Genomic DNA, 15,935 nt, shown 5'->3' with positions numbered 1-15,935 from the left:
TTCTGGAAGCAAATCCTCTCCCAGTTCTTTGTCAGCAAAGTCATCTTCCTCTGTTCTTTTCCTTGCTGCAGTTTTAGGTCTTTCTGCTTGTGGGCCAAGTGGGTAAAGCATGGTCACACTGCATCTAGTTCCCTTTATAAGTATGAAACATTTGTTTAATCATAGAATCATAGAATTACCCAGGTTGGAAAAGACCTTGAAGATCATCAAGTCCAACCGCAGCCTAACCATAGTACCCTAACTCTAAAAACCCTACACTAAATCATATCCCTGAGCACCACATCCAAACGGCTCTTAAACACAACCAGGGATGGCGATTCAACCACCTCCCTGGGGAACCTATTCCAGTACCTAACTACCCTTTCTGTAAAGAAATTCTTCCTAATATCCAACCTAAACTTGCCTCTGGAAACCTCTGGCCAAACATCTTGATTTTATTAGTCTTTTTGACATATAGGAAGTCAATGTAGTGTTTGAGATCTTTCAGAACTTTTAGCATAAGTTCTCTTCAGGACATCTTCGGTAATTAACAGATTTAGAAAACATTATGAACCAGCTTACCAGAATTAAGTAGTACCATGGGCTGCTCAACTTTGAGAAGAGGAGGCTCAGGAATATCCCATCAGTGTCCATAGAGAACTGAAGGGCGAGTGCAGAGAGGATGGAGCCAGGTTATGCTTGGTGGTGCCCAGTGCCAGGACAGGAGGCTGTGGGCATAAAGTGGCACCCGGGAGGGTCCCTCTGAACACCAGGAGCACTGCTTTGCTGTGCAGGTGACAGAGAACTGGCACTGGCTACATGAGGGCTGTGGAGTCTCCTTGGGGATCTTCCGAAGTCTCTGGAGGCCCCTTGTGTTGGGAGCAGCAGTGCTGGCTGTGCGGTGTGTTCTGGCAGTACTGCAGCTTGCACTTCTAAAATAGGGCTATGACTTGTATCAAATGTAATTTATTTCAACGTTTTTGCTAAGCCAAAACATAGTGGTCTGTTTGTTTTGGAGGGATGGGGCGCAGGCCGTGAGGATGGGCTGAAGGCTTTTTCCTTCTGTCCCTGGATTTGGGTCAAGTGTTTGCAGCCTGAGGCCGATAGTCAGAGCAGCCGCCAGCAAAATGCTCTCCCAGGAATGAACTCAAATAACGCTCGTCTCCCTCCAGGCCTAAAGTGATGACAAATTCTCGGCACCCTCCTGTATATTCCTGTATCTGGAGGAGGAGGAGAAGCCCCATCCTGTGGTTCTGGTAGGCACTGCCTCATTTGGGAGCTGCCAACCAAACCTGTGTGTTGGGCACTCGGGCAGCGCTGGGCTCAGAGCCAGCATTCATCTCACACTTGTGAAAGCTTTAAAGAAAAGATTTTGCTCAAGCACAGGCATTTCTGGTACTTGACCCCCGGGAGAAGGTTAACTTTACAAAACTCTGGGACCTGGAGGTCCAGCTGGGAGGAAGCAGAGATGTATTGAACCTGTTATTTATGGTGAGCGTGGTGCTATATGGTGTGCTGGGACAGGCCCCAAGCTGCTCAGCTGACAGTGCCTGTTAACTGCTCATAGAGGCAGTGAAATATTGCAGCGAATGCCCTGTGATTACTTCACACTTTTATTCCAGTAATTAATTCCTCTTGCCAGGTAATTGGTTTTAACTCTTTACTGCTGTGCCCAGCCTCATCCATTTATCCTGCACCAAAGCACATTCCCATCCGGAGCATGGGCAGCATGGCAGGAACCCTGTGTTCTCCAGGAACTCCTCAGACTTCAGTGTTTCACATCAGAATAACCTGGTTTATTTAAAATACATTAGCATTTTCTGCTTAAAAGCACTTTTTCTCCCTCCATGCAACTCTCAGATGCAGGCTGCTGGAACTGTAATTGCTGGAATTGCAGAGGGACATCCCAGCCCCTGAGCCTTCTTCTCATTGAAGAATGCAATGACTGTGATCATCATAACTCAATTAAGCTGGAAGAAAGAGGAACACAAGTGCTGAAATCTGAAGCAGGAATCCTGTGCCAGCCTTCCCCACTGACAGTCATTAATCCCCTGGAACTGAACCTGGACGAACTTCCCCTTCCCTCCCAGCTACCACATGCCTCATCTCTATGACACCACTTGTTTTCTCTCACAGCTCTTTTCCTCTGTTGTCGAACATTCCTCTGAGATGAGGCCTTCCACCTTCATCCCTGGCCAAGCCCCCTTGCCAGCTCCCTGGGAGGTTTGTGTCCATGTGCTCCTGCATCTTGGAGCTGCAGCTACACTGGGATCCTGCATCATCTCTTTCCCTTCCTCCTCTGCAGTCTGGAGTTTTTTAGGAAGGAGAGTCCTTCCTCCTGCAGGCCTGGGGCCTCCAGTACAGGAAGGATTTGGAGCTGTTGGAGTGGGTCGAGAGGAGGGCCACTAAGATTATCAGAGGGCTAGAGCATCTCTCCTGTGGAAGACAAGATGAGGGAGTTGGGCTTGTTTAGCTTGGGGAAGAGAAGGCTCTGAGGAGACCCTCATTGTGGCCTTCCAGGACATGAAGCGAGCTTACAAGAAGGAAGGGAATGACTTTTCATGTGGTCTAATAATGACAAGACAAGGGGGAATGGATTTAAGCATTTGCTCTAAGGAAACAGCACATCAATAAATCTAAAAATTCCCCTATGTCAGTGATGAAAAAAAAAAAAATCTGAAGAAGCTTTTCAGAGATCAAGGCTGAGGAGGAGAAATAATAATTGTTAGCTGACCACCTAGTTGAAATGTGGCCATGTTTATTACAGAGAACCAGCCCTTCCCACTCTGAAACCCGATCAGAGCTGTGGCTTTACTCCAAACAAACAGCGTTATTCAGGTGGGGTGGTTTAGGCAGTAAGAGTAGTTGAAATCTCTCAGACCATGGAGAAGGTACAGATCACAGAATCATAGAACCACAGCATCGATTGAGTTGGAAGGGGCCCTTAAAGGCCACCTGGTCCAACTCCCTGCAATGAGCAGGGACACCTACAGCTCCAACAGGTGCTCAGAGCCCCATCCAGATTGACCTCGAGTATCTTCAGGGATGGGGCATCCATCACCTCTCTGTGCAAACACACTTACTATAAAAAATGTGTTCCTCATCTCCAATTGAAATGTCCACTCTTTTAGTTTGAACCCACTTCCCCTTGATCCTACTAAATAGTCTGTCCCCTTCCTTCTTACAGCCCCTTCAGATATTGAAAGACTGCTCTCAGTTGACCTTGGAATCTTCTCCAGGCCAAACAGCCCCAGCTCTCTCAGCCTGTCCTCATAGGAGGTGTTTTACCTTGCGTCATTTCTGTGGCCTTCCTCTGGATGCACCCCAACAGGTCCATGTCATCCCTGTACTGAGCGCTCCACATCTGGACACAGTACACTTGGTTTTCCATGAAAACTTTTTTGGTTGAGCTCGACAATCACTCATGGCTTTTGGTATTTAGTATCATGAAGCTGCACCTGGCTCTGAACTGGCTAATTCTGTAGTTGATCTGGCAAGGTCTGTCTCCATTTGGTGTCTGTTGGACATGAGGTATCTTGCTTTGATGGTGGGATTGTATGAGTGGGAGTGCCTGGAGGGCTTGAGAGGCTGTGGGTAAAGCTGGTAGTTCCAAGGAAAGTTATTTCAAGGTCTGATCTTTCAGCTACTTTGTAATTATCCAGCTTTCTTCAAGATGTTCTCAGAAGGAGAAAGAATCTTATGATCTTAGGTGGGAAGCTGTTGGCTTTTTCCCCCTGTCAGTCTGTACGAAGTACATAAATACTCAGATAGAATCATTTTTATCATATCAAATTAAGGAAATTAGAGTGGGAGGATTAGAGGAATTTTTAATTATCTCTGGCTCTGTATCTAAGGTGTTTTTTTCTGTGATGAAGGCAAATCTTTTCACCTCCACAGAGCAGCTCCAGGATCACAAGAATCGCTTCTGCTGGGCCCCGGATGGTGAGAACTCCACGGCTGTGGCCACTTCTGCTTGCTGCAGTGGAGAGATCGACTCTTAATCTCTTCATTTCAGGATCTTAGCTTGTTTTAGCTTGTTTACTTATAGAGAGATCTGTACTGTGCTCCTCTGCTTATGGAGCTGTATAATCCCTGCTGCCTGTGCTGCCCATGGAGGGATGCTGCACTTCTTGGGCCAAACATCAAACAGCGCATGGGATAAAAAAAGGTAACGCATTAATTGTGTTATTTAAATGCATTTAGTGGATATTCCCTATCAGTAGTAATGACATTTTTGGGAAGCTTTTGTTACAGTGTAAGATAAGAATAGAATTAATGGCTCCTGAAAGCAATTACTCTTAAAATCATAGCTTGTCTCAGGAGCTGAAGGAGATGTGGGAGCTCCTGAGCAAGGCCAGAAAAGCTGAACATGAGGAGACATGACTCTTACTCCTGAGCCAGGTTTCTACCTGATAAATTCCACAAACACACCCACTCTTTGCTTTTTTCCCCTTTAAATGAGGAGAAGGTCACCCCTGGGCAGCCCGAGGGGTTGCCAGGGCACCTACACATGCAGTAGCCACCGCAGTAGTTCAAAGCAGAGCTTAAGTGGTCGGTTGTGGCTGCTGCTGCCAAGGGGTGGGTGCAGCCTGTTGCTGGCAAGGAGCCCTTGGGCAGCTTCTGGGGTGTGCACTGCACCAGAATTCTGCTGCTTCACTCTGTTCTGCATAGGCCACTTCTGGAGGGATTCTGACTGCTCTTCAATGCACTTCACAGATGAAACAGTCCTAAATCACACCTGAAGCAGGATTTTATCTAAATTCCAACTAAAGCCACCAGAATTCCACCTAAATCCTAAAGAATCTGTTAGCCATCTGCTTCCTTCCATTCCCTGTGATAGCACCAGCTCAGGTGATGTTGCCCTTTTACTGATTTAGTAAATGTGTATGTTTGGTGGCCCTGCTGGGCAGGGGGGTTGGAACTACATGATCCTTGAGGTCCCTTCCAACCCAGGTCATTCTGTGATTCTGTGATTCTGTAATTCTGTGCCCTGCCTGAATCTCAGTCTCCTTGTGTCTGAACAGCTCCCCACTTTGGGTGCTCCTCTCTCACCCCAGCTTTACTGCAGTTATTGCCAACTCTGTGAGTCCCTGGGTGGTGACAAGCATCCTTTCTCTGCACCATATCCCTGGGGCTGTTGTGTAAGGCAGAACCTTGCTTTGCAGCACTTTCTGTGGCAGGATTTGTAGTAAAATCATACAGGGTGGACTGGAAGGAAATCTGAGGTGGCAATGACCAGATGGCCTTCAATCTGAGTTCTAGGTGAAAGGGATTAAGCCAAAAGTAGAGGATTGCTGCTGGGGCTGGGGGAGGATCACTGTCCCATCTTGCTGTCTGCGCTGCTGAGTGGCATCCTCAGATGTTAATGAGCACAGGAGCAATTTTGGACACAGAGAGCCCTGCAGCCACCCTGAGAGAGCAAAACATGCTCTTGGCTTAATGAGGAGATGGGCTGAAAGCATTGCACTGCAGCTCGCTCGTTAGCCTGCAGCAGGGAGGGATAAAGCCAGAGATTTGCCTGGTTAATCCTCTACCCAAAGCTGGCACGAGAAGGAATGAGAAAATGAAAGGATGTGCGAAATACCAATAAATTGGATTGATGCGGTTAGTCAAATGCATATTGTGGAAGTGTTTGAAGCTCTCCCTGGAGTTTTCTTCTTTTGGAAGAAGAAGACTTAAGGCAATTGCAAAAAAAATGATAGGCAGTGAGTGAGCAGCCCAGCCCCTCTGCTGCCTGCCTGCTGACACAGCTGCACCCATCTGCACCCATCACTGCTCCCCTTCCCCAGTGGAGCATAATCATAAAATCACAGAATTTTTTGAGTGGGAAGAGACCCTTAAAGGCCATGTAGTCCAACTCCCCTGCCATCAACAGGGGCACCACAGCTCCATCAGGCATTCAGATCCCTACCCAGATTGACTTTGAGTGTCTGCAGCGAAGGTGCAAAGCAAGCTGACGGTGGGCAGGAAACATGGCATGTACAAAAGGAGCTGGAAGGGCAGTCACCAAGTGAGAGCTCCTGTGGGTGCCTGCTCAGGAAGCAGCTCTGTGGGGGTCTCTCCTGACCTGTTCACTTCTGCATCTCCAGAGAGTGACTCAGTTCTCCGGGTATGAAACTGGGGGTCTATGCTATGAAACAAATAACAGCAAGAAAATCTAATATCAAAATGACCTGACAGTACCTGACCTGGGACAAGACACCACCAAGATGAGGTTTGGCTATGAGAAGCTGTAGGATGTCCAGCACAGAACCAGCTGTCTGTCACAGAATCACAGAATGATTTGGGTTGGGAGGGCCCATAAATCCCACCCAGCCCCAACTCTCTGCCATGGGCAAGGCTGACCCCACCAGCTGAGGCTGCCCAGAGCCCTGTCCTACCTGGCACTGAGCACCTCCAGGGATGGGGCAGCACAGCCCTCTGGGCAGCTGTGCCAGTGCCTCACTGCCTTCGGAGTAAAGAATTTCCTCCTAATATCTAACCTAAACCTGTCCTCATTTAGCGTAAAGCCATTCCTCCTTGTTCTGTCACTATCTCCCAGTGTAAAAAGGCGGTGACCACAAATCTTCACCCACTTCTGCCTGCAGTCCACAGTATCACCTGCAAAGAGCATGGTGTGCAGACAAGCTGTGCAGCCACTGGACAACAACCCCATGCCTCCCGTTTTGCTTGCAAAGAGCTGCTGCCCAGTCTCTCCCGCAGCAATAATAACAATATTGCCAAGCATATGCATTTCTGGTTTTACTAAAGCTTGGCATTTCAGATAAGAGACTTCAGAGAGCTAATTAGCACGCAGGCTCATTAAGTGCTAGGAAATGCGGAAGGTAGATGGGGCACCCAGGCTGTTAACCCATTTCCCAAAGGCAAATGCATCTCTGCCTCTTTCAGCTTTACGCAGAACAACCCAAATCCTTGGAGCTGCTCAGGGAACCCCTTTATAGTATTGACCTCTTCTTGTGTTGAGGATCCTTGAGCTGTGGCAGTGAGGCTGTGGGGCAATGGCACATCCCTCCTTGCCATTCCAGCCCATATCTGCAGAGAGAAAGGAAACCCGAGGGAAGGGATGGCAGCTCTGCACTCTCATTCTCCTCTTACTTTTTCTAACAACGTACAGAAATGGCTGTGGGTTCGTGTGGAAGATAATTAATGATAGTAAATAACATTTCCTTGTGCTAGGAGTGAATAGTGCCCTGTGTTTGGACATCTCATTGTGACAGTGCTCTGTATTTAATTCAGCTTCACAGCAGAGGCGCACTGAATTATTCATTGCAAGTAAATGATCTGAAGAATGCAGCCTCTTTTTTTTCCTGTTGGCCAACCTCATGAGTTTCCTCTGCTGCTCTTTCCTGCACACAGCAGTGTCCCTTCAGCAATCTGTGCAGCCAACCCGCAGCACAGGGCTTTTGTTAGTTGTGAGCATGTGTGAGTGTGCTGGGGGCTGCAGGAGGAGGGTAACGGCCTCTGTGTGCTGCTAAGGGGGAAACAGCAAAAAGCAATGCTGGGCACGCTCCTCATCTGTGAATACATAAAACACACACGTATGTGCACCCAGCCTTTTGTACACACTGGGGATCAGGGTGCATGGTGCCGTGTGGAGCCAGGAGTTGGCCTTGATGATCCTTGTGGGTTCCTTCCGACTCAGGACATTAGTAAGCCTACAAAGCAGAGATGCAGATGACGCACTTTTGGGCTGGTTTTGGTGTCAGGCTCTGTGTTACCTATCAAACTCATCCATTCTGTATCTATCTGGACAAATATGAACCTCTTCTACACAGCTTCAGCCAGTAAAAGACTATTGAAAGGCAGAGGGCTGTACCCAAGGAAGGAGGCAGAGCAGGTGCCATCTCCAGCCCCATATCTGCAGGGTGGCTCCTCCTCCATGGATGGTCCCAGCACTGTGTGGGTGTGTGGGCTGCCCTGTCTTCATGCTCTGGGATCCCACCACTGGAAGGAGTTGTTCCTCTGAGGTATTTGGTCAAAAAGCTTTAATCCATCACTATTTGTGATGTGTCTGTCAGTGAAGCCCCTGAGTTGAGTAGCACTGGGCAGCCTCTCAAGGACAGCGCCCATTGAGTCGTCCAGAGCTGCACTCAATGTGGAAGTTCCCTCTCCAGCAGCCTGAACATGGGGCATGTGGCAACACATTACTGCAGCTTTGGTTTGAGTCTCATGGAAAATGAATGAAAGTAGAGACTTTTCCGGGCTTTTCACACAACATTTCTGTTTGCTGCTTTTTGTTGTTGTTCTGTTTGTTTGTTTCTTCTAAAGAATAAGGTCACCTTTGTTAGAAGGTTTTGTTTTTCTGTTAAAAAGAGATCATTCCAAGTGTATTTTTTCCTTTGGAAATACATAAGCTGACAGAAAAAGAAATCTGAGGTGCATGCTTTTGTCAGCTCCTTGTAATCAATAACACCCACATAAAAGAAAAAGCTGAAATCGGGCATCAGCAAGGAAACAGGCTGAGCTTGTAACATTTGGACTGACCTATTTTGTACACATTTGCTGAGAGGAAGATACATGACAGCAACCCAGCCTTCTGCCTGCAGCCTGATGCATTACCTTGGGTTGGTTGGGTGCTCAGATGAACATCCCTCACGCATTATATGAAGGCCGCACTCAGATGCACTGACTGGGGTCCCAGCTTCACTGCTGTCAGTTGGGATGTGGTGCATGGGAGATGGCATGAGCTGAGGACATTATGCTTATAAAAATGGTTGGGATCAAGTTTCATCATCCTGAGAATGAAGAAATATTTGCTAAGTTTCTACTTTAAGAAATAATAGAGAGATCTCTGCAATAGAAATTAAAATGGAGAGCAGAAACTTGATAGGGAGCAATTTTTCCAGGAATGCAGGAACATCTGGTTTGGTTTCTAATTTATTTAGAAAATAGGCACGTGGGCTTTTGCCTAGTGAGGAATTTAAGAACATAGATGACATTACTGTGCTTCTCTGGGACTATTTGTACTCTAAGCCAAGCCCAAGGCCAGGCATGCTGCTGACGTTCACCTTTTAGACTCTTATTGCAAGGAAGCTGTGAGGGGTCTGGAGCACAAGGCTTATGGGGAGTGGCTGAGGGAGCTGGGATTGCTCAGTCTGGAGAAGAGGAGGCTCAGGGGAGACCTTGCTGCTCTCTGCCTGAAAGGAGGATGTGGTGAGGTCGGGATCAGCCTCTTCTTACACAAACTGTGATACGATGAGAGGGAAATGGCTTTAAGTTGCCCTAGGGGGATTCAGGTTGGATTTTAGAAAATATTTATACTCAGTGAGAGTGGTGAGGCAGTGGCACAGGCTGCCCAGGGAGGCGGTGCAGTCACTGTCCTTGGAGGGGTTCAAGAAACATGGAGATGTGGCACGGTGGGGATGTGCTGATGGCTGAACAGAGGCCTTTTCCAACCTTAATGATAATGAGAAGTACAACATCATTTGGATGCTCACCCTTCAACCGTTTCTTGCGGGCAATGAAAATTCATCAGAGCTTGCATAGATCTTAGAAATAATTAGCAAGAGAAAAATGTACGGACCTGGTTTTCCCTCTGCACATTTCTGTTAATATTTAGTAGGGAGACAGCTGTGCCACGGAACTATTCAGATGGGCAGGAGCAATGAAGTGCATCTTTCACTGCTCTCATCCACAGAGACCCATTTCTGCTGGAAAAGGACACTGAGGCCTGGACATCCTTGGCTGCCTGCTCACCTTGGTACTCGTGGAGTCAAAAACACTAATAGAAACAGGACAGTGGTGTCCAGACATCCATTTTGTAGGCAGCTGTGCCAACAGAGCACCCAATGGCTGCCTTCTTTTGTCCTGCCTTGCCAAGCTGCCTCGTTCAGCTCTGCAACAGGGACAGCTCGTCTCAGGGTCCTCAAGGGCATTTCAGCCAAAACTGTTTTGTCCAAATATGATGTTTTTAGTTGGTCACTTGCACTAACAAAGGAGGAGGTAAAGCATGAGGACTGAGCCTTCCTTCCCCTCTAACATCAGAATTACAGCTGCCTTACAGAGCAGATTTGCAGCAGTTTGACGGAAATAGTTTGTGACAAGAGAATCAAGTGCAAAGCAATAATTTCTGCATTGAAAACACCTCTCACAATAAGGTCACCAAATGGCTAAATTCTGAGACATTCAACTGAATGCGGCTGGCAGTAGCTACCAGACTGCCTGTCCTCAAGGAACTGCTGACATTTGTAGTGAACCCATTAAGAAATCCAGACAAAAAAAGGCCTGGAGCAAACCTGCTCTTAAGAAAAAACCATTACGGAGTGAACTGTACATATTTATAAAGGACAATGATGCCCAGGACCTTTAGGCTCTGTGTGACAGCCGTATCCTAAGAGAAATATTCAGCACCTTTAACCAACTGCATTTCCCTGTGGACACCGGTGGGTCAATTAGTTTATCCCCACAGTGGTCTCTGTACAGAGATGTGGTCAGCTCAGGGAGCAAAGGAATCCTTCTGTGAGGGAGAGTTCTGTCTGGGATCCCTGAACACTGAGAAGAATTTCTTCTTGGAGAGAGAGGTAAAGCATTGGAATAGGCTGCGCAGAGCAGTCCCGATTCCTGGAGGCATTTATGAGACGTGGTTGTGGCATTAGGGGACACGGCTCAGTGATGGGGCTTGGTAGGTCAGGTTGATGGTTGGACTTGGTGATCTTGAAGTCCTTTTCCAAGCTAGATTTTATTATGGTTCTGCAATTGTAAGACCAGTCATACAGATGGAAACAGGGAACAGAGGAGGCAGGTAAGTGCCAAATGTCACAGAGCACACTGAGAGCAAAGCTGGAAAGGAAATGTAGACCACCAAATCCTGGGGTAAGAGTACATCTCAAGAATAAGGAAGAAGTTGTACCAGTGGGTGTTAGCAGAAGCCTGGCGGTTGGAAGCATGGCTAAAGGACAGCTTCACTCTGAAGGTCACCTTCAGTATTTCCCAGATTACTGAAATATTATTCCTGTCTCACCTCCCTGGGGTGCTCAGGGGAAAGACCAGTAGAGAGCCCTGCTACACGGATGTTGGCTCCCCAACAACAGCACACCTGGAGCTGCCACATATTGGAGTCCTCAAGGTCACATCCAACACTCTGAAAAGGCTCAGTACAATTTATTTTAGAACTTAATAGCATTTAATTCCTTTAGTAAGCACCACAGACAGTGATTTTCTCCATTAGTGCTCATTTTAGTGACTGCCACAGAATGAGCCTTGTGCAGCAGCAGGGTGCACGTCTTTCAAGACAGGAGTGTGTATTAAATTGCGCTGGGTCTACATCCAGCTTGTTCACCATATGTTTAAATTTGAAAGCGCTCTAACATTAGCTACAGCTCAAAAGCAGACACGTAATTTGTTTCACATCGAAGCACTCTTGGATATACTTTAACTTCAGCCTAGAGGAGATAAATGACTTGCTGGAAGATACCACTTCTAGGACAGAACATTTATATTGTAGAGACTAGAGATTTTTCTAAAGCTTTATTATTGTTGCAATGAATCAGCGTTTGCTCCTTGATGTAATCTTGGCAGGGTGGCAATGTGCTTTTTGCTGTTCTGAAAAGAAATGCGGAGTAGCTGTTTTATTTCAAAATAACATCATATTTTTTTTTTGCTTTGAAGGAGGTGCATATTGCAGAGCTGTTAGATGACAGGTCTCAAAATACACACAAAGGGTTTTACCTTTGGAAGGTGACTATGACAGACCAGATGCTACATAGTATAATTTTTATTAAAATAGATAAATATGAGAAATGTGAAAAAAAGAATTAGTAGTTAAGTATTTGAGCTCGTAAACATGCTGGTATAGTACCAAGTGTGCGGTATTTTATTGCATGACAAGGTTGTCTGCAAATACCTCTCTGTTCGCTGATAGAACCACGAGCAGGGTTAGAAACACAACCAGCAACCTTTGATTCCATATCTTCCGGTAAGCATATTTCTAACTTTGTGAACACCCACCCCAAACCTGATGGAGATTTCCATTCTGCCTGGTACTGAGCTAGCAAGCTTTCTAACTGAGACCAACTGGAAATGGCTTATAGCTCTGGGCAGTGTTTGCCTTTCTCAGAAGTGCTGAGCAATTGGGGAGCATAAGTAGCTTTACCAGAGAGTAGCTGAACAGAATAGGATCTGAAACCCCAGGATTGGACTGTACAAACTGGAGTGGGGGAGGGCTTTTGAGAATGGAAAGCTAATTAATGAATGCATGCAATTTCAGAAGCGCTGCATGCAAGCACACATGCCCAGATGTGTTTTCTTTAACCTTGTTGTTCCTTCTTGCCTTCTCCGTCATCCTGCTGATGTTAAATAACAGATATTGCTCCTCTCCTTCCTTTCTCCCTGCCCCAATATCTACTACCTGAAGGTATCTTTGCACCTCCATATTGGCAAGAGTGTCCCGTTAGCAGAAAACAATCTTTTACTTTTTTTTTTTTTTTCCAGAAGAAGAGCAGAATGGTCAGAATTCCTGTTTGAATCACATGAAAACTGGCCAAAGTTAAGAGCATGACAACATGCACTTTGACTGATGGCACCCAAAGAGGAGAAAAAATGCTGCCCTCCTTTCCTGGGCAACATCCACGGTAGCATCGCTGGGACTTTTGCTTCGGTGATAGTTTGCAGAACTAGAAATAACCACCTAAAAAACATCACAGAGAACATAAACTGAATGGATGACATAACAAATAATATTTAATATATAGCATTGAATGCATACACATCAGTACCAGTGCTGTAACAACAGAACAGAACTCATAAAATTAGCAGCAGTTTTTGCAAGTACAAAAATACACATTTTTTCAGAACATATATAATAGCAAAATTTATCAGGATATATTATACAAACTCAAAGAATTTAGATAATGCAATACTTTTAATATATTATATGATGTTTTAGGTGCTGCATAATAAAATTACATGTGTTCTGCTTGCAATAATACATAACGCCATTTACAGCGATGTTAAGGAACTATTCACAACTTAAACATGAACAGAACAGCCAACGAAGCACAATAAATGACTGAACACACAGAGCAGGGAGGTGTTAGTTACAAGCTTCAGCATTTATCTTTACATATTTTTGAGCTCATTTCTTTTCTTTCCATTGCAGCATGAAAGAAATAACTACACCTATCGAACGTACCCCAGAAACATACAGAAAACAATACACTTATTCCTTGGAGGGCAACCAAGGTCATTCCTATCGGTTTCAGAACAGTAGTATAATACCACAGTTATGGGATCTACACTGACTTTGCACGCTACGTCAAAGCACACACGACTGAGACTCACATGGGCAAGGCTCAACACACAAGTGGTCACGGGGTGTCCCAGCAGGCACCCTGCTGCCCGAGGGGCTCTGAGAGCAGGGCGCTTTCTTACTTAGAGCCTGGGATCTTGTCAGATTTTCAGGAGTTTCTGTTTGCTTGCTTTCAGCAATGTGGATTATTCTTACAATATTCTTTTGCAAAGTGTGATGTAGGAACGTTAACAGTTTCCTGGAAAAAGAAAACCCATGAGTTCCGGGACTGCTCAATTGGATTTGAACAACCTGGATACCGAACTTAAAATGAACACGCGTTAACACCGAAGGCATTTTCTTTATGGTGTTTATTTTAAGTGTTAAGATTCCTCTGCAAAAAAAAGAGCTTTGGTCAGTCTCTTCAAACTTTGGATTGCTGCAGTCCTCTCCTAGACCTCCTCTTTGATCTCAGATCATGAAGTCTGTCTCTTCCTGCGACTTTCAGAGGTAATGGCTGAATGTCGGGCTTAACCAGATAGCCATCAACTCCTTCAGTAAGTTTCAGAGGTGCCGGCCTGCTGTTGGGCTCCAGCAAGCTCCCCTCAGCCAAAGCCTCGGTAGGCTGTGGAGATGGGGGCACCCTACTGGGTGCAACCAAATAGTCATCAGGAGGCTCAGCAGCAGTCTCTTCTTGTTTCTTTACTGGTTGAAAAGTGCTGATATCAAAAGGGGAGGAGGTTTCAGTTGGGGTAAACACAGATTGGTCTGAAAACTGAGAGAAAGCACTGTCCAGGGAGCTCATTGATGACAGAGATGGAGATGTGCCGGGAGAAGACAGGCTAGAAGAGCTAAATCCTGAGCAAATATTTAATCCTTCTGGCGTTGGAGGCAGAAGGCAATGGGGCAAGTCTTTCTTTTCAAGATTTTGGTTTGTGTTGTCACTTTTACCAATGTTAATCCCTATGATCAAGCTCTGGTTGATAAGCTTTTGTCCTTCCATTTGCAATGACCGAAGCTGATGGAGATAGTCTTCATCTTCATAAGAGAGGACAACATCGCAACTGGCTTTGCGTGCTGCCTTCTCGTGACCATCACCAGCGTGGACAAAACTGGGGGCAAGGAGGCCGATGGCGGGCTCTGAGGAGCGCCTGTGTCTCCTTAAGGTTTTGAGGACACCTGAGGTAGTTGCCGAAGTGAAGCCCAATGCGCTGGAGCAGAAAGACTCCTTCTCTGAATTTTCTTGCGATGCAAACTTACGGTGTACATCAACAGAAATTGTCAACTGTTTCGATTTGGTTTTATTTTGGATTTCATCCACCTCAGTCTGCTCTGAATCGCCGTCACTCAAAGTGAAGATGGACTCCCTGCTCCTGTTATCCTGATCTCGGTTCTTGATCCAGTCACTGGAAGAGGAGTCGGCTTCATCATTTGCCTCATTTTCCAGGCTATCATAGGAAGAGTCATTCAGATGGAGGGAAGCCACATCTGCAAGGACAAACCAAGTGGTAGCATGTCAGTGACCGAACCACCCTGCCTGCCTGCATTTATTTTTGCTAGTATCCTTTAATTTTAGGAATATTGGCCATTTATTAAAGTCTCTTCAAACTGAAATGTCAGTAATTTCAGAAACAAACGGTGCCTAAAAATACTTGAAATTAGCGGTCAGTTGCAGTTCTGGTTCTCTTCAGCTAAGAAACACAGAGTAATTGGACAAACAAGATTTCTTTGTGCTTTGGTGTTGGTCTTTTTTTTTCTTTTAACGTTAAGACTTGAGTAGTACAAAAAAATCCAGCTCAGAACAATAATTTATATATAGCATATTAAATCAGAAAATTATTGAATGTTTCTTTCTTTTTGTTACTGAACAGTGAAAACATCATTTAACCTTTCATTCTCTCTCCTATACAACAGAAGAAAGCAGGGCACACTTCATTCAGCTAAGCCGTGCACACATGTACCCTGTTCTGTAGACATGATAATTGGAATTACATTAATCTCTTTTGCTCAGGGCTATGCTAAGCTGACTTATCTCACATTTGCAGCAGACTGAGTTCAGGTATGGGTAGTTACCATGCCTCAGTGCCTGCTGGAAAACTTCCTCAGACACATTAACCTGCCATGGGTATGAGATCTCAGTTGCAGCACAGCATCACAGGATGGCTGAGGCTGGCAGGGACCTCTGGGTCCATTGGCTGCCCTGCTCCAGCAGGGACACCCAGAGCAGGATGCCCAGGGCCATGACCAGGCAGCTCTGGAAGATCTCCAAGGAGGAGACCCCACAGCCTCTGGGCAGTCTGTGCCAGTGCTCCATCTCTCCATCATCTGGTGCTCAGAGGGAACCCCCAATACTCCAGTTTGTGCCCACTGCCTCCCTGTCTTGGCATTGAGCAGAGCGTGGCTATGTCCTCTTTGCATCCTCCCTTCATTTTTCTATGGACACTGATGGGATCCCTCCAAGCCTCCTCTTCTCCAGACGGAGCAGTCCCAGCTCTCAGCCTCTCCTCAAAGGAGAGATGCTCCAGACCCTGAATCATCTTGCCATCCCTTTGTTGTACTGTCTCCAGCAAGCCCATGTTTCTCTGGTACTGGGGGGGCCAGAAATGGACTCAGCACACCAGATGCGGCCTCAATGGTGCTAAGCAAAGGGGAAGGTTCACCTCCCTTTGCCTGTTGGTGATACTTTGCCTAATGAAGCCAAGAACCCCATCAGCCTTCTTAGCAACAAGGG

At 46.2% G+C, this 15,935-nt stretch overlaps 1 protein-coding gene across 2 annotated transcripts in view; it reads right to left on the bottom strand.

Annotated features, from left to right (window-relative positions):
- Window positions 1-12,631: 12,631 nt before the first annotated feature.
- The window catches only part of ARHGAP20 (Rho GTPase activating protein 20), a 58,305-nt gene continuing 55,001 nt past the window's right edge, over window positions 12,632-15,935 (bottom strand). For both annotated transcript variants that reach the window (XM_015852194.1, XM_015852195.2), the window contains one exon: window positions 12,632-14,692. In XM_015852194.1, the coding sequence (XP_015707680.1) occupies window positions 13,629-14,692 (1,064 nt within the window). In that variant the 3' untranslated portion in view covers window positions 12,632-13,628. The remainder of the gene's footprint in view (window positions 14,693-15,935) is intronic.

The sequence above is a fragment of the Coturnix japonica genome, chromosome 1, assembly GCF_001577835.2.
Source record: "Coturnix japonica isolate 7356 chromosome 1, Coturnix japonica 2.1, whole genome shotgun sequence".
Classification (NCBI taxonomy): domain Eukaryota; kingdom Metazoa; phylum Chordata; class Aves; order Galliformes; family Phasianidae; genus Coturnix; species Coturnix japonica.
The sequence above is the reverse complement of the archived record's forward strand: the minus strand, read 5'-3'. Positions and strand labels throughout refer to the sequence as shown.